Consider the following 24,791-nt stretch of genomic DNA (forward strand, 5'->3'; position numbering starts at 1 on the left):
TCAAATTTTCGTCATTATCAAGGTGAATTTCTCAAAATTCGACTCTTTCACCCCAAATCGTAATTTTTTAACCCAAAACGGCAAAATTTTGAAAAATTTTATGAGGCTGTACAAATTCCTCACACTGATCGATGTCCATTCCAACTGTTTTGTACATAAAACGACATTTTATGTCAAAAAAGTATACTAGTTTGGCTTCAATTCTTCCATATTCTTTCAAAAAAAATGTTCCCTCATTTCAAATTCTCGTAAATTCCGTAAATTTCCTCTGATTTTGACACGGTTTTCAACAAACGGAACCGCTATGTTTACACTTTCATCCGGGTTATCCATCAACGAAAGATAACCCATGTTTGCACTGTTTGAGCGGGAAACATAAAAGAGGTATTCCGATCCCGGTAAAACGGGACTCATCGTCAGCTGTCTGAAGCGTGAATCCCGGTAAACCGGGACTCGTCAGCGAAAGGGTTAAATAAAACGTTTTCCAGTTCTTACCTGAGGAACACACAAAAAGACAAAATTAAAAAAATAAACAAATATACCCTTACAAGCAGTTTTGTGGGTTGATGAATTTTTATCTACTTAAAAGATAATATATTTCTTCAGGTAAATTAATCAATGAGTAAAAGATTTTCTCTTAGAATACATTTAAAGTTCCAGTGAAAAAACTCCACAAAGAAAAATAGCTATTGTATCTATTCAATGGGACTTAGTGAACTTACAAAAGTTTAAATAGACAGGTAACCTGCAAATGTTTCTATGGAAAATTTCATTTCTTTCGCAATAAGAAGTTACAGAATCAAAGGAGTAGGTTCAGTAAGACCCCTTTTTGGCCCCAAAATAAAGCAGTTTTAGAAAATTGTGAAAATTTTATCTCTAAGCTATATTTTGGAAAGTAAAATGCTTCTGCTACATAAATATGAACTGCTTTTGACAATACAATGCACAGATATCGCGTTCTAGCAACATTAAGTCATGCTAAATTACTGAAATCGTCAAACTTTTAGCATTTTGGTTAATTTTTAGACGGTATCCTTCTAAAATGAATGTCGCCACATTCGTGTTCATTCATAATATTGAAATGAAAATTGTATTTGATGATAATACAAAACATATATAAAGGTTGAGGATGAACACGGATGCGGCCACTTTCATTTTTGACAAAAACCATCTGAAAAGTGACGTTTTTTGGCATATGTGATAGATTTTTCACATTTAAGCTTGAATCAGAGCGTTTTTAATGACTCGATCAGTTAAAATCTTTCACATAAACTAATCGAATCAATTGAAATAGACACTTAAGTGTTTAAATAATGTCCAATAACTTTCGTTAGATGAACCTGAAATTTGAGGCCAAAATCGGCCCTTACCGGACCTACTCCTTTACAATAAGATGAACAGATAAATTCTTTGGCACATCAAGATTTTTTTTTAAAATAGTTTATCTTATCAATTCTTTTCTATAATTTTAAATTAATTCAAAATATATAAGATTACTAAGATTTCTCATTTTTTCTAAGTGTATCATGATTTTGCTCATTATTATATTATGTACACAAATTTGTCTGAGATTAATAAAGCTTTTGAATCTTGAATCTTAAAAATTGCAATGTTTCAATATTGCAGCAATATTAGAAAGTATAAAAATATAAAGTGTCAAAAACTCCATAAAATTTTTACAATTCTGCTCTCAAATATTTCACAATAAGTCAATAATAATGCCCTGAATTCCTCTTTGATTTTTGAAAGTTTCTTTGCCTGATTTCTAGAACACACAATTTGTCAAAAAGAGATCTATTTTTCCAAACAACAAAATTTGGTCACAACATCATGTTTATATGTAAATGATAAATGTGAGATGGAAATATCATGATTAATTCTTTTATATAATCTTATAATTCACAATTTAGATATGCATTTGTTTCTTCATAGTATATCTACAAACTAATTGACTTGATAACCATTATTACTACGTTAGTTGTAAATTCCTAGAGAAATTAAAAAAAATCACATGTACTTATGAGGCTTATCATCATTTCTGACAATGGAAAAAAAATCACAATTGTCATGTACATGTATAATGAATGACCAAAACAATCTGGCAGTCAAATCTGTCTATTAGATTCAAGTTGCAGAGGGTGATGTAGTCCAATCTGTATTCCATGATGAAGATCTATTACACTTTAAAAGATGACAGCGTCAATGTTTACATGAAGTTCAAAGGTTGAGTTTACTAGTAGCAGCAAAGGCATGAAGATTTCCCATCTGACTAAGTCCACTCTGTATATGGTTGATATGTATCTCTACGTTGTTTTTAAAGGCACTAAAATAGTAAAATATACAATTATTTTAAAATTTGATGAAAGCAAAATCATGAGTGATTTGTAAGGTCTGACAGACATACTTTGTAAAATTAAAAGCTTTGTTTTTTCATCATTATTACAGGAGTGTCCTGTTAAAAGTCAAGAGTCTTTAGAAATGACTATCATGAAACAATAACATATAAAAAATGAAAAGGCTTTAAATATTTTTGGAATCTATATCAGTGGTTTAGTTAATATCATAAATCATGAATAATCTGTGCAATGAAATAATAAAACATACAGTATTGTATTTGTGTAACAAGAGTGCACACACTGAAATGTCTCCCTTCTTTACTAATCATTGATATTATGTTGATAGTCCTAAGTATAAAGCTTTATTACAACGGTCACATAAACTTAACATTAACCAAGATAGCTAAACAAAGACCAATGAACCATGAAAATGATGTCAAGGTCAGATGAACCAGGCAGAAATGTACAGCTAACAAAGCTTCCATACAACAAATATAGTTGACCTATTACTTATAGTTTAAGAAAAATAGACTGAAACACAAAAACTTAACACTGTGCAATGAACCGTGTAATTGAGGTCATGGTCAAATAAAACCTGCAGGACTGACATATAGATCATAATATATTTCCATACACCAAATATAGTTGACCTTTGGCATATAATATTAGATAAAAAGACCAAAACTTAAAAACTTAACTTTGACCACTGAACCATGAAAATGAGGTCAAGGTCAGATGACATCTGCCCGCTAGACATGTACACCTTACAATCATTCCATACAACAAATATAGTAGACCTATTGCATAAAGTATGAGAAAAACAGACCAAAACACAAAAACTTAACTATAACCACTGAACTATGCAAATGAGGTCAAGGTCAGATGACACCTGCCAGTTGGACATGTACCCCTTCCAGTCCTTCCATACACCAAATATACTAGCCCTATTGCTTATAGTATCTGAGATATGGACTTGACCACCAAAACTTAACCTTGTTCACTGATCCATGAAATGAGGTCGAGGTCAAGTGAAAACTGTCTGACGGGCATGAGGACCTTGCAAGGAACTCACATACCAAATATAGTTATCCTATTACTTATAATAAGAGAGAATTCAACATTACAAAAATTCTGAACTTTTTTTTCAAGTGGTCACTGAACCATGAAAATGAGGTCAAGGACATTGGACATGTGACTGACGGAAACTTCGTAACATGAGGCATCTATATACAAAGTATGAAGCATCCAGGTCTTTCACCTTCTAAAATATAAACCTTTTAAGAAGTTAGCTAACGCTGCCGCCGCCGGATCACTATCCCTATGTCAAGCTTTCTGCAACAAAAGTTTCAAGCTCGACAAAAATTGGTCACATTTTATAGACAATGGTAGATTCTTTGATAAGCAATTAAAAGTTCAATGCTAAGAAAAAAGACAGTATATTGAATGTACTCACTTAATACTGTTTCCATCCAGCTTGCCTTTAATATCAAGTAGTGTGTCTTGCAATGATTTGAATTCAAATGAGTTAAATTCTGTTTCTGAAAATGTCTTGAAAAAAGAAGATATTTACAAAATGCAGTGTAAAAATATCTATATATTTTTTTTTCAATTTTGTTTAAAACTTATTCATGCCTATGTTCCTTGTGTTTTTTTTTTATATTAAACAACTGATAGCAAAGGTTTCACTACACACAGTGATATCATATAATTGAAGAAAACAATGAAATTCTTTACATTTTTAATTTCAGCTAAGGCAAAAAAAAAATATATGTCTATTTACGGTTACCAGACCAACCCTATTTTGAGCGCCGACCCTAAGCCATTTTAATTCCATCGTAAACTGAAAAATAAACTGAACTTGTGTTGAAAGTAAAGATAGTGTAGCCTGATACATCCCAATGTTAGCTGTTTTAAGGAAATTCGCGACTCCTGTGATGAAATAAACATTTTACCGCCATTTTTTTCCAATCAATAACAAAGGGAAATAATCCAATCATTAAAAATACAGGTAAACTCGGTCCATGGACAACTCGGACCACGGCAAGACGGACCGCACAACTCAAAATAATGGCGCAAAAAATATAATGGAAATACCGACCTACCCTATTTATTTTGATGATGTAACCTTAAACAGACATATTTTTTTTTTGGCCTAATAAAAAAATATCTGTAACTACAGTCGACTCTCGTTGTCGAAGTCAGCCGGACCAGAGAAATATTTCGAGATACGCATACATTTAGTTCGACTCAAACGAACACCGGAAGTTCGACAATCTAAGGGACAAAACTCTTGCTAAGCTTGGTAAAGCTAAAATAAATCCGGGTGAATATGGCAAGGGGATCGATATTCTAGTATCAGATCGATGTGTTTGTATGTCACAGTCTTTTATTATTATAATGATATTATTTTTACTTATTCAATTGTTTCAATTAAAAAAAAATCCTATGGCTTTTCCAAGAGTGTAAATTCCAATCGATAGTTTAATACGTTCTTCAGGTCGGTTATAGCTGACAAAATTGTTTTTTCTCGGATACAAAAGATTTAAGAAAATTTTGATTTCTATTCATTTTGTTTTATCTCACTCTTTCTTTTCAAAAGAAAATATAACAAGATCAAAGACGCCGTTTGAGTAGTTTTTAGGTAATCATCAACGGAAGCCATAATCCTCACTTTATACACACCCAAGCTCATTAGTGTAAATCACAAATTAATTGTTTTGTTAACATTTTAAATACTTTTTCATGAACATTAACAATGTATCACTAATTATCAAAACTCTATAAAAGATAATCTTAGGTAAACACTCATGGAAATAGCATGTCATAAATCAATACAGTGGTCAATGACCGGAAATTTAATTACACGTGTATTGTCAGATTAACTCTTCAATCAATTTAAATCCCGGAGGTCATGTTTTGACATATGTGTATTAGTTCGAGATAAAAAATGAATTTTGAATGCTTTTGTTAACCTTGGGACCGTAGATTTAGTTTGACTCAACCGAAATTTCGACTCATCAGGAGTCGAATTACATACTTTTGTATGGAATAAAGTTCGGGACCACGTGAAAACTTCGACTCATCCGAAATTTCAAGTCAACCGGGTTCGAGACAACGAGAGTTAACTGTATATACAAATTGTCTGAAATTTAACCATAAGTAGATTTAATGAAAGACAAGAGCAAAAGTCATCTCTACAGAGGTAATCTGGAGCAATCTATGTGATACATGCAGATAAAAAGAGTATTGACAACTAGCTGAGATCAACTACAGTTTTAGAGATAGGCATTTCTAAGTCTTTAGCTTTTTCTGTCATGTTTTGTAGACTGTTGTTATTTTGTCCTTTTTGTTATTTCCTTTTATTTTTAAGACATGGAAGCCCTTTCTTTTACTGGTGAAATATTGAATATTACATGTAGACTTACCTGTACTTGTAACATGAGAGAGGTGAGACTAGAAATGAGATCAATGACTTTGTGATTCTTTGTCTTTTTACTGTGGAACATATTCTGCAAATAAATGATAATAGTATTGTCAATATTAAAACATATATAATACACCACACCATAAGTGTATACATGTACCAACAAGGGTTCTAACCTTTTTCAATAGAAAGTTGTTATGTGGTATAAAAATAAATTAATATGCATGATTATTCATTTTCATACATCTTATGGAAGCAGTAACAACTAGATATCATTGAGATGGGAGCCATCTCTGTGGGCCCGCTGTGAATAATGTGCATTAAAAAATTGTATCTTTACCATAGGACATGGGTTTTTCAACTGAAATCAAAGTTTTTGACCTTGACCTTTGACCTAGGAAGTTGCACATAAATTATGACACATCCTTTGGTGTTGTTTTATAAACATGTCAAGTATAAACTTTGAAATGATAATGGTTCTCAAGATATAGAGCGGACACGATCTTTACCATAGGACATGGGGTTGTCAACTGAAACCAAAGTTTTTGACCTTGACCTTTGACCTAGGAAGTTGCACATAAATTAAGACACACCCTTTAGTGTTGGTTTATATACATGTCAAGTATAAACTTTGAAATGATAACGGTTCTCAAGATATAGAGCGGACACGATCTTTACCATAGGACATGGGGTTGTCAACTGAAACCAAAGTTTTTGACCTTGACCTTTGACCTAGGAAGTTGTACATAAATTATGACATACCCTCTGATATTGGTTTGTATACATTTCAGGTATAAACTTTAAAATGATAACGGTTCTCAAGATATAGAGCGGACACTATCTTTACCATAGGACATGGGGTTGTCAACTGAAACCAAAGTTTTTGACCTTGAACTTTGCCCTAGGCAGTCGTTCATAAATTATGACACACCCTCTGGTGTTGGTTCATATACATGTCAAGTATAAACTTTGAAATCATAATGGTTCTCAAGATATAGAGCGGACACGATCTTTACCATAGGACATGGGGTTGTCAACTAAAACCAAAGTTTTTGACCTTGAACTTTGCCCTAGGCAGTCGTTCATAAATTATAACACACCCTCTGGTGTTAGTTCATATACATGTCAAGTATAAACTTTGAAATCATAACGGTTCTCAAGATATAGAGCGGACACGATCTTCACCACAGGACACAGGGTTGTCAACTGAAACCAAAGTTTTTTTACCTTGACCTTTGACCTAGGAAGTTGTACATACATCATGACACGCCCTCTGGTGGTGGTTAATAAACATGTAAAGTATAAAGTATAAAATCATAATGGTTCTCTAGATATGGAGCGGACACAAAGTGTTACAGACGGACGGACGGACAGACTGATCACTATAGGGCGACCGCCTTTGGCGGGGCCCTAATTAATTCTGATCATAAAAAAAATAATATACACCAACAACTATGCTGCAAAAAAAAAAAACATGATTGATAATGAATTCTCAGTACTTCAAATACCAACTGTTCAAACTAGATGTGTTAAATGTATTTGACAAATGGTTAAAAGGCTAATCTTTAAAATATAGCTAATCTGGTGTTCAATGGTTGTCGTCTGTTCATGTGGTCCATAAGTTTTTCTCATTTTTAAGATAGATAAGACCATTGGTTTTTCAGTTTAAATGGTTTTACACTAGTAATTTTGGGGCCTTTTATAGCTTGTTGTTCAGTGTAAGCCAAGTTTCTGTGTTGAAGACTGTACCTTGACCTATAATGGTTTACTTTTATAAATTGTGACTTGGATGGAGAGTTGTCTCATACCACATCTTCCTATAGCTATTTTGTCATAACAGAGATTATCTACAAACCTGACTGATTCTGTCCACCATTTCCTCGGCCTGTTCGTCACATCGTTTTCTGATTTCTGAAGGCTGATCAAATGGTGTTAATCCTTGCTCTGGTGCTAACTGAAAGATCATAGCATGTTCACATGAAATTTTTTTTTTTAATAAACAAGATTTTAAAGTTTATTTTGAGACCTGTTGTTTTTATCACCAATACAAGGTCTCTTTGAACAGGACATACAACTAACTATAATGGAAGTTTTATGATAACATGTGTTTCTGGAACAAATACAATTACTGGGGATCTACCATAACTTATCAGATTTTTTTTTATATAAGAACACTTATTCTGCCACCCCACCTCCTCCCCTGTTATTTTTCCCAAAAGTGTATTCATCAATAAAAATTTGAAAAATGGCTACTACGTAAAAACTACTCTCTAGTCTTTGAATTTGTCTTTATTGCCCATCTCTAAATCAAATCTGTTACGGTGTGCAGTTGTATTCAACAAGATACTTTTTCAATTACTATAGAAATAGAGCACAATAATTAACTCATACATTTATGAGCATGATATTCAGCCTAAATAATGAGAGAGAAAAACTTATATAGTGTATCATTATCTATGCGAATGATAAACACAACACAAGAGTAAAGCTGAATATTATGCATAACTAATTCTTACCTCTTGACAATAGTGTTGTACACCCATCAAGTATTCATTTAATTCTTTATTGACTGTATCTAACTCCAGCACTATGTTGGCATATTTCTGTTGGAAGTCCTGAGATAGAGCCTGCTGGAAAGACTTCTGTTAATTAGATTATAAACAGTCATTACATATAAATATGTTCTAATTTTGTCATTTTAGAAATTTTAAATGATTTATTTAACTATTGATAACTGCAAGAAACTGTAAAATTTTCAAAATAAATTTAACCTTGTTTTGTATAAATGATAAAATTGAGAATGGAAATGGGGAATGTGCCAAAGAGACAACAACCCGACCAAATAAAAAACAACAGCAGAGGGTCACCAACAGGTCTTCAATGTAGCGAGAAATTCCCGCACCCGGAGGCGTCCTTCAGCTGGCCCCTAAACAAATATATACTAGTCCAGTGATAATGAACGCCATACTAATTTCCAAATTGTACACAAGAAACTGAAATTAAAATAATACAAGACTAACAAAGGCCAGAGGCTCCTGACTTGGGACAGGCGCAAAAATGCGGCGGGGTTAAACATGTTTGTGAGATCTCAACCCTCCCCCTATACCTCTAACCAATGTAGTAAAGTAAACGCATAACAATACGCACATTAAAATTCAGTTCAAGAGAAATCCGAGTCTGATGTCAGAAGATGTAACCAAAGAAAATAAACAAAATGACAATAATACATAAATAACAACAGACTACTAGCAGTTAACTGACATGCCAGCTCCAGACTTCAATTAAACTGACTGAAAGATTATGATTTCATCATATGAACATCAGGCACAATCCTTCCCGTTAGGGGTTTAGTATCATACCATCATAACATATATGAGAAGAACATAACCCGTGTCATGCCAACAACTGTTTTTAGAATAAATGTGTTTAGTTCCGATGCAAAGACCTTATCAGTGATTCAATATTAACGCCAAAATATGCAATCTTTAATGACTTGACAACCGTATCGTAATTATATCCCTTCTTAATAAGTCTATTCAAAGGTTTTGTAAGTTTCTGAGGTGAATACTGACACCTTTGTGCTTTATAAAGAATATTACCATAAAAAATTGGATGTGAAATACCTGAACGTATTAGAAGTCTGCATGTTGAGCTATATTTACGAATGATGTCTTTATACCGATGATAAAATTTAGTAAATGTTTTGACTAGTTTGTGATATCGAAAACCTTGGTGTAATAATTTTTCAGTAATACATAAATTTCTCTCGTTAAAATCGAAAACATTGTTACATACACGAGCGAATCGTACAAGTTGAGATATATAAACACCGTAAGATGGTGACAAGGGAACGTCACCATCTAAAAACGGATAATTAACGATAGGAAATGAAAAATCATCCCTTTTATCATAAATTTTAGTATTCAGCTTTCCATTAGTGATATAGATATCAAGATCGAGAAAAGGGCAGTGGTCATTGTTAGTATTAGCTTTATTTAAAGTAAGTTCAACAGGATAAATTTCATTAATATACATACTGAAGTCGTCATTATTGAGAGCCAAAATATCATCCAAATATCTAAAAGTATTATTAAATTTGTTTATCAGATGTTGTTTCGATGGGTCTTTGCTTATTTTTGTCATAAATTGTAACTCATAACAATACAAAAACAGGTCCGCAATAAGTGGTGCACAGTTAGTCCCCATTGGAATTCCGATAATCTGACGATATACGGAATCTCCAAAGCGAACAAAAATGTTATCTAGTAAAAATTCAAGGGCATATATAGTATCAAAGCATGTCCAATTAACATAGTTTTTTTGTTTATTGCTACTAAAAAATGACCTAAAAGAGTTTGAACATATATATTCACATTCTGATTTTTTGAATGCCCATTTAATTAGGTGTGTGAATTTTTTCTTAATGAGAATGTGAGGCAATGTGGTATACAGGGTAGAAAAATCAAAACTTTGAACAGATTCAAAATCACCAATATAAGCATGCAATTTATCAAGTACTTCCAACGAGTTCTTGACACTCCAAAAGTAATTTATTCCACTATTTTCGAAGGCCTTATTTGAACAATTTATTATCAGGTTTTTAATTGTACCAAGTGTGCTGGTAAGAAGAATAGACAATTTAGTAGTTGAACAATGGCTTGAAGACGAAATAAATCTATATTTGTAAGGGGTTTTGTGTAGCTTCGGAAGCCAATACATAGTTGGGACTTTCATTGTATTTGGCTCTGCTTGTAAAGCGGTGGCTAAAAGTTTATGTTTGTTACAGATTTCGTTTTCTGAAAATGGAGTCAGTTGGAATGTTGGCGAATTGGTGATTTCCTTTTTCAGAACCTCAATGTAAAATTTACGTCAAACAATAATAATATTATTAGCAGCTTTATCTGCCGGGACAAAAACAAATTCCTTGGCTAGTTCTTTTAGTTTATGTTTGATACGAGAAATAGGTTTATTGTGGTTATTGTTTATAGTAAAATGTTCTTTAAAATGTTGAATACGTACATCAACTATCTTCATTACTGAATTAAAAAAAGAGTCCAAAGATTTTTTGTCAGCTTTTTCCCGTTTTATCCATTTCATGACCATATATTTAAATTTATTATTTTTTTTTTAGATAATTAATGTCTTTTCTGTGGAAGCAATTGTAGAATGTAATGCAAATTGAATCTTTTTTGCATAGTTGATAAAAAAAAGTAAGAATCTATAGCTTCAAGCTATACAATGAATTTCTAATATTGTATGCCAAATTTGAATTTCTTTTGGGCATAATAATAAAATGAAAAGGCAACACAACCATGTATTCAATTTTGTGAAATTGCAATTAGGAATTAGGGCCTCAATCATGTCAATTGTTCACAACTTTGTACCTTTAATTGTGCTTTTTTTACTTTTTTTTTTATTTAAGCGTCACTGATGAGTCTTTTGTCGACGAAACATGCTTCTGGAGTACAAAGTTTTTAGCTTGGTATCTATGATGAATTTATTCCTCATTCAGATAAGGCCAGGATTTTTTAATTTGTTGGTTTACGGATCCGCCGACCCGATTTTTCCGATTTCCAGAATAAAAATAAAATTGACTTTTCATGCTTTTTTATTCCCGCCGACCCTAACAAATGCATTATCCCTGAAAAATAATTAAATTTTTGTTTTTTATGAAATGAAATGCATTAATCACTAACAAAATTGATAACACTTTCTGTTGTGAAAAAATAAAACTTCCAGTTTACGTTTCTAAAAATAGACAAATCAATTATAACTGACCTTGAAATGTCGTTTGCGCAAATAATATTGCGGAACGAAACTTGTGTTTAAAACCAATTACACAATAAGTTCGTTTCCCTTATTTGTCATCAGTCCGTAAGATGCATCATCTCATAAAAATAGACTTGTCCAAATGTGGACAAGGTAAAGGCGTCAAGTTGAAGTACTGAATATTAACAAATCATTTGGAATTTTCTTGTTTCATAGATAATAAAAAAATTATCGTCCATTTGGATAAAAAACGGGCATGCGAGACAACAGATTAACCCGATAATATCGTTTTCCAGTGGACGAGTCTATTAGGTTTTTGACCCGTGTGTTGAAACTTATTTTCGTACGACGTTTTTACATTTTTTTCTTTATCAGTTTTCGTGCTTGAAGATCATTATTCACCAAGTTTTCTGGAATTGATAAAGAGCTACGCGAATTTATTTTTCTTGTTTCTGAAATGACGATTTAATTTCGTCTTTGTCCGTGCACCCCCCTTTTTTTACTGTAAATTATTAGACAATGTCATGCGATGTTTATAACAGTTGAGCAATATTATTTCATCGAATTAAAATTGAAGAATTGATGATAAAATAGCACAACAAACATATTGTTAGAAAGGTGAAATATATATTGATTTTGGATATTTTTCTGTCTTCAAAGATGATTTTTTTTTTTTTTCCCGACCGACCGACCCGACTTTTTCATGGGGAAAATCCGTAAACCATCAAATTAAAAAACCGTGGCCTAAGTTCATTTCGATAATTTTAAAAGGTTGTTTTCATGAAATTTATTGATAAATACAAACAGCCTTTCATCCTTTTCAAATTTACCCTGTACATGTACTAGAGATAAGTGATTTCAACAATTTATAACACTGTGAATACAAAAAGTTCTGGTGGTCTCAAATCATGTAAAATTTCATATCAAGCAAAGTTTATGTATCCAAAACTGATCATGAAGCCAAATATTTTTTTGAACATATAATATATCTACCGTCTTCTCAGCTTGAGTATTCATATCCTTTAATTCCTGGATCCATTGCTTCTTAATTGTTAAAAGTTTTGACAACTTTGTCTGAAAATAGAAAAAAATAGAGAATGTGTCAACGGAACACAGATGATGGATGCGCCAGCTTGCATATAACATTATAAAAGGACATAACTCTAGAATGAAAAAAGTGACTCCAAATAAATTTAAACTTGATCTGTGCTTTGTGGCTGTAAGCATCTGGTTTGATAACTTTTTTATGAATACCTCATACAGCTAGGATGATTTCCAATAACATTCATGAATATAATTATCAAATTTTAAGGTAAATTATATAATATTTTTTTTAGCAATGAATTAATTTTCATGGTAATAGAATTATACCATGTCAATGTTTTATTTTCTTCAGCATTCTTCCTGGTTATACTTACAACTTGTACCAGAAACTTGATAGGAAATCCACCATACGTTCCTCCTTCTAAACTCATTAATCTCCCTTTAAATGGTGAACCACTTAGTAAAGGATCATTATCCTATAAAACAAATAACATACTACACAATACAGTTAGGGTTATTCTATAACACAGAAAGGCACTTTGATCAGATGAACTGGTTCTTCTACTTTCATTGTAAGGAAAGTGATTATGAATTAAAATTGTAACCATCATATTATGTAAAAGAAAAAGTCAATATTGAAGTTTTAATGAATCCCTTAAATTGCCAACCTCAAATTCCATCTCTCTAGTAATTCAGAATTTTTTATGGTGAAGGATTTCCAATGTAAAGGAAATGGTACTTCTTATATATTAAGTCGATGGAATGGGTTAGCCTGCTAGACATATTGTTTTGAAAAATCTAGCTGCACCTATATAACTATCTTGTCAATTTTGTACAAATTTATTATACTCACTAAATCAGGATTTGGTGATCCCAGACTTGGAACAAACTTTGGAGGAGAGAACAATGGATTCTGTAGCCGTGGTCTGTGTTTTTGTTGAAATGCTGATAATGGTATGGTCTCATCAGGATCATTACTCTGAAAATAGGTTAGAAGCTTAGAGAGTACATATATTTATATGAGTCATAATTTCAAAATTGGTCCCTTTTTTCAAGAGTATTTGATTTCATATAAGAATAAACTGTTGATTTGAAACTTCTAATACTTACAAATACTTGCAAAATGTGAACATGTACTTAAACAAACTTTACACATTTACTTACATTTATACATTTACGCTCTTATAATATATTCTAATATTCTTTGATTTATCTTTTCTTTCTCTCTTTTTCCATATCTTTTCGAAAAACTCTGTGCAATGATGTTTCAATTTTTTAAAAGTGATAAAGCTTCAGAGAACCAAAGAATAAATGTATAAAAGTCGTGGAGTTATAAAATGTTTGCACGAACTAAATTTTCAAAGAATTAATCTTGTGAAAAAAATGGACTTTCAGCTTCAGGGAGCTGCATCATGAAAGGATTTTGGTGTGGTGCTAATTCACGGCAAAATTAATCTAATTTTGTGCCCTGAAAAATTTAACCACATATGCGAAAATGTCTTAGCCTTGAAAAGAGCCATTACACATAGCCCAGTTTATGATATGGTCAAAGGAATTGAGGAAAAGGCTACCAATACCTCCAAAAAGAATGAATTGCTCATAGCTGTTTGAATTAAAAAGGATCATAAATTTTCCTTAGTTTATTTTCTTGTTTCTCTAATAATGGCTTTCTTATAAATTAGAAAATATTTTGTTCAATATCTTTTTTTTCCATATATTAGTTGGACTATGGAGAGGGTTGGTGGAAAAACAACCTGTGTCACACAAAATTAACTATTTTCTAAACTTACTAAAACTTCATAATCTGGTATAGAATGAGTTCCTAATCCAGGCCTGTCAAATGTTATTCTGTAGGAGTTTGATACTGTGTCTAAAGCATCCACAACACCAGTAAATAAACCATCTTGGGGCTTCCTTAAACGAGCTGAAAAAAACAAATAAGCTATATCAATGAAATTCAAAGGGCTACAAAAATCTTTTTATTATCATACAGCAAAAGCCAAAACATTGGAGAGAAATTGTAAATAAAGCCAAACTTTTTTTTCTCAAACTTTCTGATTGTCAATGAAAAATCACTTGTTCAACAAAGGTGTAAAATGATCATTTACTGTTTGAAAATCTAAAATGAAGAAAAAACCAAAGAGCAGATTGCTCTGAGGGATACGATTGCCATTGTTTCATTGACACATGTATGCATGTAGCTGGATAATATTATTTCCAAAACTAATTCAAATGACAAACAGACATGTATTAAAATAGTTACAAAATAGCCAAACCCGGATAAAAGTGTATAAACAATGTAATTAGGTCTATTGTGTTTTATTTTTGTACTACTGCAATACCAAGTTTACTTTCCACAGCAGTCACTGACTGACTCAGAGTGAGAGATGTCAGAGAAGGTATTTTATTTCACTCATTGGTTATTATATTTTATTAAGTGTCTGTTAGCGATGCGCCGACGTATAGTCATCAATGTGCTGATGGATCGTCGTATGATGTAGATGTACAAACAAATGTAGATGTAGATTTTCAATTCCTATCTTATCACCTTTTTTCCTACGTTAATTCTAGGAGGAATCCCATTCCTAACTCTTTAAATATTTAATTTCCTTTGGGTCAGTCATCATGGCTCCTTTCCGTACACATTTATCGTTTTTAATTGCATTCGTTTTTAATATTATACGACGTTTATTGGCAGAACGAGCTAATACTCGACGTCTTGTTTATATTCAGAATTCACGGAAGTTTGCCGGAAGGGAGACAACTCGAAACGATAATATGGAAGACTCCATTTCGCCTGAAGGGGTGTTCTACGATGTGGAATATATTTATTTTAATCTAAATGATGCATATCATTTAAAATTATGCAACAACAATAACCCTCAATAGCAGACATACATAGAAAAGATCCCATGAGTTATAAATTAATTAACTGAGTGAGGAATCCAGAGCAACCATTCAATCTAAAACCCCTTAAAGTCAAGAAAACTATACGCATGCGCAAAATTTCCAAATCAAACCCTGGGGCAAGATATATTAAATGCTTATTAAACGACCTAGATGGTTCTTAATTTCTTTATGGAAGTACAATCTCAAATATCAGTTTCATAACGGTAACATATAAGAAAAACTCCACTTCAGTTCTTATATGACAGAAATAGATTTATTGGTATTCAGAGAACTCTCGCATTTTATCAAAACTGGGAATTCCCTCTGACGTGTTTCTAAATTTATAACTACACTAAATATAAATACTGCTTAATTCTGATTTTCCGTGTTGTTAAAAACACGCATCGAAGTCAATGGAATTATCAAACATGAAGATTATGAAAAGAACATTATAGGAAAGTTGATTAAGTTCAATCCCTTTGTTTGTTTTTACCTTTTAAAGCAAGACAATCATAAGAATCTGAGATGTTCCTTAATGTTTAGAATAAAACGATTGACGTGAGGGAAATTGCTCTGAGCCACCGGTATAAGTCTACAGATTGCTTGAAAGCAATCGTATCCCAAAAACCTACAAGGGAGAAAAAGAGAAAACAAATAAAGTATACCAATATTTTACCTGTTACTTTTGTACCGATTACTAAATGCATTGGGATTTCATTTGGAAGGTCCTTAAAATTACTGAGTTCTGATAATTTTCTTTGTTGTAATAATCTTATTTTGTTTCTTCTTGTTTCTAAAGCATTTCTTTCTTCATCGAAAAAAGCTGGAGAACATCTGAAAAAGTAGACATAGATTATATTTAAATCTTCTTGATTTTTCATTTAAATCATATAACAAACATAAATCTAAATGCCAATTACATTGTCTTTGTGTGCCTGTTTTCCTTATGAACAAGTCAATCCAACAATTACAGGTTCTATATTTGTTTCTTTCAAAAGAGACAAGAGTCTTGAGACAATAGTGTCTGCATATAATCCAGGCCTAAACAAATGACTTATAATACTGCATAGGCAATGAATATCAGTTCAATAACATTTCTTGATAAATACATCATCTAACAATACCATAAGCTGCAATGACATTAGTTATATAAACATAGACCTATATTATATCATTTAAGTTTTCAAATCAAGGTTATGTTCATACTAATATAATTGAAGCTGTTAAAATAAATGCATTATACAATGGCTGTCCTATACCTTCTGGGTTTTCCCATAAGTCTTCTGATTTTACACCATTCCACTCTCTTCATTTTGTGAGTTTTTAATTGTGGAAATGTTTCCTTCAAACAAATACAGAAGTCATTCTCTGCTAGAAACAGTGGTCTACAAAGAATAAAATAAGAGCATTAAACTGTGCAAGATATATCAGGATCTGTTATTGTGAAGTGACAACTTGACTGACAGTATATGAAACAGACAATAAACATTAACACTTATAGGAAATAGTTATTTTAAAATTACTGTTGGTATTACTTGTTTTATTTACAAACAAATCTTGAACACTTTTCTAATTTTTTTGAAGATGTTTTGGCACTTTTTTTATTGACATTTATTATATTTTTTTCTCTTGTTTTAGGTTCAAGTTTTTTTTCCCACAACTGACCTTTGTATATTATGTCACATCGCAACACCTATCTCTACCCGAAGATACTTCTTGTCTTTTTGTAATTTTTTTCATAAACCTTACAATGTTAGTATCAATTTATTAGGAATTTAATAACTGGTTATTTTGAATCATTTAATGGACATGATGGAAGATAACATGGCTTTTGGTTTTTGTGTACTGTCTCATTGACTTATACCTATACCAGATATCCTCTTATATTCAAAATTCTAAAGTTTAAAACTTACACATCAAGGTTTGAATAAAACCATTCATAACACACCCATTTGTGTGCCTTGGGTAATTTAAGGAAGTTTCTGAGTCTGACACCGATAGACTGTGCTACTTTCCGATCTGCTGTACTCAGTCCACTTTTAGCCTGTAAAAAATATTTTCAATCAAATATAAATTTTATCATGAACCCCCTTATCACTAGTTGTAGTTTGCAAAAGGGAAACATAAATCCTGATACATGTTGTTGATCATACAAGTAATACATTTTTCTAGCTAATGCTTTTCGACTGGAACGGGATGTTTTAAATCTAGTAGAGAATAGTAGAGTGAGAAAAAGATTATATCATGATCTACACATCATTGGTATTGCCTAGGAAAATATTGATTAATATACGGCAGATTTTACAATAAGAAGGAATTATTGTTTTTTTGTATCCATCAAAAAAGCAATTGCTGAAACTGTGAAACAGACTGTGTAATGGAGTAATGCATTATGTTTATGAATAAAATGTGTCTTTCTGAGTAAATAAACATAAAAATTACTCTGTGTTTGTGTTTTATGTTAGAATTAGAGGGTTTTCAATTTCAAAATATTGGACATGGAATAGACATCATGACCTACTTTACTGACATCCAGCTTATTTGGAGTGGAATTTTGAAGCATTATTTTTAAGTGGAGCCTAATAACATGGACTTATATTTTAAGAAAAAGTCTTCTTTTGTGTTTTAATCATTACTTTAAGGCAGATTTTTATTGGTAAAGGCTAAAAAAGGTAATTTAATAATATTGTTGCTAACGTCACGTCTTTTCCGTCCATTGTGATATGTCACGATCGCAATTTTCTTTTTGGTTCTCAGACAGCCCATTGTAGTTATTTTTACCCCGGGTTTTTTAAATAATTGAAAATAGCAATCATATTAAATTTGGATGACGTAAGGGGGTCAAAGGACTTGAGGAATCAATATCATTGGCTGTTTTAATTTTTGCGAACGTTACTGCTCGAGGTTTCCGTCCAAATCAGTGTCACATGAGCAACATATATTTAGATCTGTAACTCTCCTGTATAGGAGTTACGATATCGCCCTTTGCAGAAATAGATTCGGAGTCAGTTCCTTCACATGATGGGGAAGCAAAGAAGGTAAGTTGTATGTAATATTGTTACAAGAGGACCTTAAATGTATTCCGTCCATCAAAAAGACGTTAGCAACAAAACGTAATGTCATGATAGTAGATGTTGCTAATGTTACTATTACAAATTGGTTTCTTGTGTATTCCTTTGATATAAAGTACACCTGCAAATGACATTCTGTATATTTAGAAATTCTAAACCAGACTGTACAATTTTATTACTCCAGGCATATATTAAACATCACTGTGTGCATACATTTTAACTTTTAGAGATGTTGTTGCTCATGTGACATGTCCAAATGTCGCTAACGTTACTAATTTTTTGGTTTCTTGTGTATTCATTTGATATAAAGTACACCTGCAAATGACATTCTGTATATTTAGAAATTCTAAACCAGACTGTACAATTTTATTACTCCAGGCATATATTAAACATCACTGTGTGCATACATTTTAACTTTTAAAGAAGTTGTTGCTCATGTGACATGTCCAAATGTCGCTAACGTTACTCATTTTTGTCTCCGTCACATTAGCAACATGAAAGTAGGAGACAGAACACAATACTGTAAAATCTGCCATACACGTATTATGTATAGTCGTTAAAAATCAAGGTTTTTTCACTTCAAATAGATTGTAACCAAAAAACTCCATCTCACATTCAGAACCATTGAATATAAATAATGATTGTGATTTCCTTAAATTTTTTTTTTATATTTTTGGGAAAAACATATTTCCTGCCCTTGTGTGACTTAATCTCAAGCTAACAAATGTTGGCGCTGCTGACAGCAAGCATAAAAGTCAAACAGGCCAAAATGGCAAACAAATTAAAGGAATTTTGTAAGCTGTCTCAGGGATCTCCATGGATGAAAACTGAACGATGGAGGAACTTTCACATTACAAACCGTGTCTACGCTGTACGGTGTAGCGGGATTGGAAGTATTTTATCCCTCTATACAAGGAATGGGGAACATGCTAAATCATTGCTTATTTAAATCATATTTATTTGAATTTTCATTATAGAATTAGATGTATCAATATTTTCATTTATTGCCGTTTTTAACCATTCAAATGCCAAGTCTTCATGGTCCCCCTTTAGTCGAGAATGACCAAAAGCTGTCATGAAGGTCCCCATGTAGATTTCTTGTATTTTTGGTAATTGTTAAATTAATTATTGGGGGTTAAAAATCAAATGATGTGGAGCTTATAATTTTTCATGGACAGTTGTCAACTTCAGAACCCATTACTGGTATGGCTGATTTGCAGCAACAACAAAACGATTCGTACGGGTTATGTAAAAGGTTAAAGAGATTTGTAAAGCAAACATTGAAAAATGAAAACGCTTTTAATGACTTTATCTGTCAAATTGATACTGTGCAACATGGAGTCCGAATAGAAACCGGAAACGCGGATGTATCAATTTGATTGTAATATACGAAATGAATTCGGAATAACGATACGATATTTCTATACAGGAAATATTTAAGTTTTTACTTTTAAACTTTTAAAGTAATTCTAAATTATCGTTACAGCAGTATTCAAGTTATTTGCAATGAAATAATATTTACTGTTTTGCGTCTTATTTTGTACTTCTTAAAAAAGGGGGATGCTGATTGCGTTAGTCAAAATAAAGCACGTGTTCGACTTGTTAAACTGTTTTCTTTGTAACTGGATTATTATTTTTTTTTATTTAATCTAAATTATCATAATCATTTGCTAAAACTTAGTTGATTAATTCGAAAAATGGATCGTCTATCCTCAGATAGTATTCTCCTGTGTGGTTTGTTGATCTACCTGTACAAGCTCAGGTACAAGTGATTAGCGATCTTAATCCGGATATCCCTCAGGCGTTAGAACTGTATTGGATATAACATAAAAAGCCTAAGGGTTATGCAATTACATGCATTTGATTATAATTGATAAAAAAATGGTGTCGGGCTGCAAAAAACGATGAAGTTTTGAACGATGGCGGAAGACAATTTAACGATGGCGGAAACAATTTAACGATGGAGCAAGACATTTGAACGATGGCGGGGCGCCATCGTTAAACAGGCCATGGAGATCCCTGCTGTCTAATTTAGGGCAGATGGTATTAAAAGTTTACACTTCTTTATTATTACATAGCATACTGTATTTATATGTATATAATTATTTACAATTTTTTACATCATAAATGATGTTTTGCATGAATTTAATAGTCTTCGGTGAATAAATTGGACTAATTATTATACTGACAGCAATAGTTCTGGGTTGTTTCCTTGGTGACTTAGCGGGAGAGTATGTTGTGTCTTCATCATCATTGTAAAATCTTTGATTCTTTTTCCTGATCCTTGATGTCTAGAAAAAGAAAATATACACACATTTCACTTACATTAAAATGTTATTATGCTCTTAAAACACCAATGGCAATAAAACCTTCACATCTGTTAGCATGAAAAATCATGAGTCCTCTTTGACCTTATTAACTTATTTATTGTTTCTGTTAACTTTATCCACATCTATTCTAGACTTCTAGCAATTGAAAAGCTTATTGTAAAGAGACTTTTCTTTTCTACATTGGCTAGAGGTATAGGGGGAGGGTTGAGATCTCACAAACATGTTTAACCCCACCGCATTTTTGCGCCAGTCCTAAGTCAGGAGCTTCTGGCCTTTGTTAGTCTTGTATTATTTTAATTTTAGTTTCTTGTGTACAATTTGGAAATTAGTATGGCGTTCATTATCACTGAACTAGTATATATATTTGTTTAGGGGCCAGCTGAAGGACGCCTCCGGGTGCGGGAATTTCTCGCTACATTGAAGACCTGTTGGTGACCTTCTGCTGTTGTTTTTTTCTATGGTCAGGTTGTTGTCTCTTTGGCACATTCCCCATTTCCATTCTCAATTTTATTGTCTATTGTTAAAGACCTTATGTTGACCTATAAATTTCTCAAAGTTACCATAAACATTTTTTGTTTGCATGATTTTTCTCCAGGAAGTAAATGTAAAGAAAATTTAAAGATAACCCTTTGTCATACCACTGATCATGCTTGTATTAATAGAAATTTCTATATATATATGTATATACCAAAAGAAATCCATATTTTCATGAATAGTACATGTATACCATTGCAAATCTGATAGCAAGCAAGTCAAATCTTGGTGTCAACGATGTACTTTTAATCAAAATAAATGTTAAACTTGTGCACAATATGTAAAACTTACTCTTTTCATTGGAGATCTGTATGCATTTCCTCTATCTGTAAAACAAAATCATATTTACATAAGTATTAAAATTTGAAAATACTGCCTTAAAATAATAATTTATATGTAGAAACATTGTTCATGTTGTTGCTATTAGGTGTTCAACAGATTTTACCATGTACATGTAAGATATTTTGCTACTGAACACCATGCATTACTACCTAACTATTTGAGATCTGTGGCAAATCACAATAATGTTTTTAGTTTTTTTACTACTTTGACCTTAACCGTAGCCAAAAATGACCCAAGGCAATCATCAGTGCATCTGCACTAGTCTGATAATATTTGTACTAGACAGGCGTTATCAGCTACTGCTTAACATATCAGTCTGTGATACACCTAATCAGTTTTTGTCCCCATTAGTACTGGACATCACAGTTTCCTGTATAAATGTTTGAAACCACAAAGGAAAAGTGATTGTTGAATGACATCATAAGTTCAAGTGTTGCAGTTTCCCAATACAGCAATAGTGATACTGATGATTCTGATAGGGTCCTCAATGCAATGATACATCTTATTGATATTTGTCCGCCATTATTGGACATCAAAAAAGTTCCCCATGAATTTTGACGATTGTTGTATGGCGTAAAAAATTCAAGCAGGACAGATTTCCAAAATATCACCAAGATGTATGACTAATGGCATTATTGTCATACTGAGTAACACACCTTATCACTATTTGTCCACCATTACTGGACATCACACAGGTTCCCGTAAAATTTTGACGTCATAATACAAAATAACTGACGCCACAATAGAAAAGTGACAAGCAGCACACACTCTCGGGTCAGCCAGGATTAGCGATAAGGTGTATGGTGACGGCAATAGATGTATTTACACTTGTATGCAAGTTTGTCCGCTATTACAAACGTAGAATCACACAGGTTCCCGTAAACTTTGACATAAAAATTCAAAAACTTTGACATCACAATACAAAAGTTATTGTTGCTTGACGTCAAAATGTGATTCGGAGGCGATCTAAGGGCATTTGAAGACAAAACTCAGCTAAATACCTAAGTGTAAATACGTTTATAGTGTACACAGCTATCGTCCAGAGAATCTTTCAACATTGTAGCTATAACAAAACTTGTGAAATTTTACTAAGGGAGTAACCATAAATTTATTCAATGATCGTCTGGTGCATTGGACGTAAAAAAAACATTTTTAGTTTTACGTTGTTGAAAAAAAAATGGTATGATTTTCCTGTTCAGATTATAATTAGTGTTTATTTGTACCCTCTGAACCAATTTTAAGATTATTATGCAAATGGACATTTATTATATGCATGGTTTGTTGGTTTTATTTGTGACATTTGCTAAATCCTATTTAAACTTTGTTCCATTTTAACTCACTTTCTGAATCATCCGCCATGTTTGGGTCGCGCCTCTTTTTGAATTTAAAAAGGGGAGCTAACTCAAATTTCCCGCGCAAAAAGACTTCTGATTAGTTAAACTCAAAGTCACAGACAATTTTTTCGGCCCTCGCCTTCATCGACGCGACATGCCCTCTTTGAATATATTTTTTAATTATTTATTTTAATCAGAGTCGGCAGATCTTCTACCACTTTATGTTCGATATTGGATCCTGCGACTACTATAACACATGTGTTATAGACTAGTAGTCTTAGATTGGATCGCAAAGCAATATCATTCCAGAGACTGACTTTCCATACTGTAAACTGTCATCGATAAACCTGAATAAAATCAGAGACATACCATACAATAATAATATAATTGTAATATACGCCTCTGTCAAACTGTTAAAACTGCTAAAATAACTTGAATGTGGTTTACTATTATATTCACCCTTGAACTTTAAAAGCATTAGAATGATAAGTTTAAAAGTCCATGTTCCGCACACACATTATTAGAAGCTAGGTGATTGTTAGCTATTTTCATTATTTCTAAAAGGCAATTATTCATGTTGGTAATAAACACAGTAAAAGGCTTTCAGTAATTGTCTATCAGGTTGAGGAATATGAAAAAAATTCTCATATAAGTAAACCCATACATAATAATTAAGAACGCAGCGATTTTTTTTAAAACGATTACGTACATGGCAATTTATAAAAAATCATGACAGACAGAACGCAAGCAAGCTGTTTTATTCATCAAGGTTTTTTTTTAATTTTCATTTTAATAAAAGGTTAAGATTGGTTAACATTGACACCAATACATGTCTTATTTACTATTGATGTGCAGTAGCAGAGGCGGCTGATTTGAAGAAAAACATAGTTGATTATATAAGGAATCATTGAGGCATGGCTGTAGCGGGCCCCTCCTAGGCAATCAGTGGGCCCCCTTATGAAAATTTCTGGATTCAGTTGTATACTATTCCTGAAAATATCGAATGAAAATTTCTGGATTCAGTTGTATACTATTCCTGAAAATATCGAATATTGTTAGCATATTGAAATTTCTATTGACACAAGTCTATATTGCAGTAATGCAATTCGTTCCGAATGAATCCGTTCCGAATGAATCCTTTTTGACACTTACTATATCTTACTATAGTTACTCTCAATACCTCAGTATACTATGGATTCGTCAATGACCACGTGCCCTACGTGAAAACTACACTTTAGAAATAATTTTAGACTAAGAGTAACATAATATCAATGTTATACATTTAATACATTTAATAAACAAAATGACCAAGAGTTATTTTTCTTTGACAGAGTTTACGATTTTTTTTGTATCAGGGCTTAATAATATTTAATGTCTTGTTTTCAAGTTAACATTCTTCGGAGACAAAAACAAAAACAACAGACAGTCCAGAGAATTTGATCACTTTGAAAAAATGGTAGAAGAACATGACAACAACCAACATCATTTTTTAATCATACCAAACATCAAAATTTAATAGCACCTGTCCAGGGCTATTGATGAACATAATATAATCGGTATATAAATTGTTTCATATATATTTTTTCATGTCGGTGCCTTTAATAGCACACTCTGCGATGTGGAGTTTTCTCACTGTTGATCCTGTATGGGTGCCAATAATTGCATACATCCTCTTCAAATGAACTTTGGCATATAGTTGTCTCATTGGCAATCATACC

At 32.3% G+C, this 24,791-nt stretch overlaps 1 protein-coding gene across 4 annotated transcripts; it reads right to left on the reverse strand.

Annotated features, from left to right (window-relative positions):
* Window positions 1-1,739: 1,739 nt before the first annotated feature.
* On the reverse strand, window positions 1,740-23,141 carry LOC139481014 (protein lin-9 homolog). Of its 4 annotated transcripts, none has more exons than XM_071264038.1 (15): window positions 23,080-23,141; window positions 21,689-21,723; window positions 20,723-20,824; window positions 17,376-17,506; window positions 16,722-16,847; window positions 16,139-16,296; window positions 14,364-14,497; window positions 13,427-13,552; window positions 12,948-13,049; window positions 12,523-12,603; window positions 8,277-8,402; window positions 7,616-7,714; window positions 5,762-5,845; window positions 3,790-3,884; window positions 1,740-2,323 (listed from the first exon to the last, which is right to left on the reverse strand). In XM_071264038.1, exons 1-15 carry the CDS (start codon window positions 23,096-23,098, stop codon window positions 2,218-2,220), a joined length of 1,524 nt encoding a protein of 507 aa, XP_071120139.1. In that variant the 5' UTR covers window positions 23,099-23,141; the 3' UTR covers window positions 1,740-2,217. The 4 variants fall into 4 exon arrangements, with proteins under 4 accessions (XP_071120139.1, XP_071120137.1, XP_071120136.1 ...); XM_071264036.1 differs by lacking the exon at window positions 23,080-23,141 and adding an exon at window positions 22,963-23,029 and having other exon boundaries at window positions 2,085-2,323; window positions 8,277-8,387; XM_071264035.1 differs by lacking the exon at window positions 23,080-23,141 and adding an exon at window positions 22,963-23,029 and having other exon boundaries at window positions 2,085-2,323; window positions 8,277-8,390.
* Between the last annotated feature and the right edge of the window lie 1,650 nt (window positions 23,142-24,791).

Source organism: Mytilus edulis, chromosome 7 (genome assembly GCF_963676685.1).
Source record: "Mytilus edulis chromosome 7, xbMytEdul2.2, whole genome shotgun sequence".
In the NCBI taxonomy this organism is placed as follows: Eukaryota; Metazoa; Mollusca; class Bivalvia; order Mytilida; family Mytilidae; genus Mytilus; species Mytilus edulis.

Coding starts and splice junctions, on each gene's coding strand:
- LOC139481014 (XM_071264034.1), bottom strand. CDS start 23,014: ATGCATATAATAAATGTCCATTTGCATAATAATCTTAAAATTGGTTCA. Junction 14,498..16,138: donor AATCGGTACAAAAGTAACAG/GTAAAATATTGG, acceptor TGTTTTTTTCAG/CTCGTTTAAGGAAGCCCCAA. Junction 12,604..12,947: donor TCAAGTTTCTGGTACAAGTT/GTAAGTATAACC, acceptor TTCTATTTTCAG/ACAAAGTTGTCAAAACTTTT.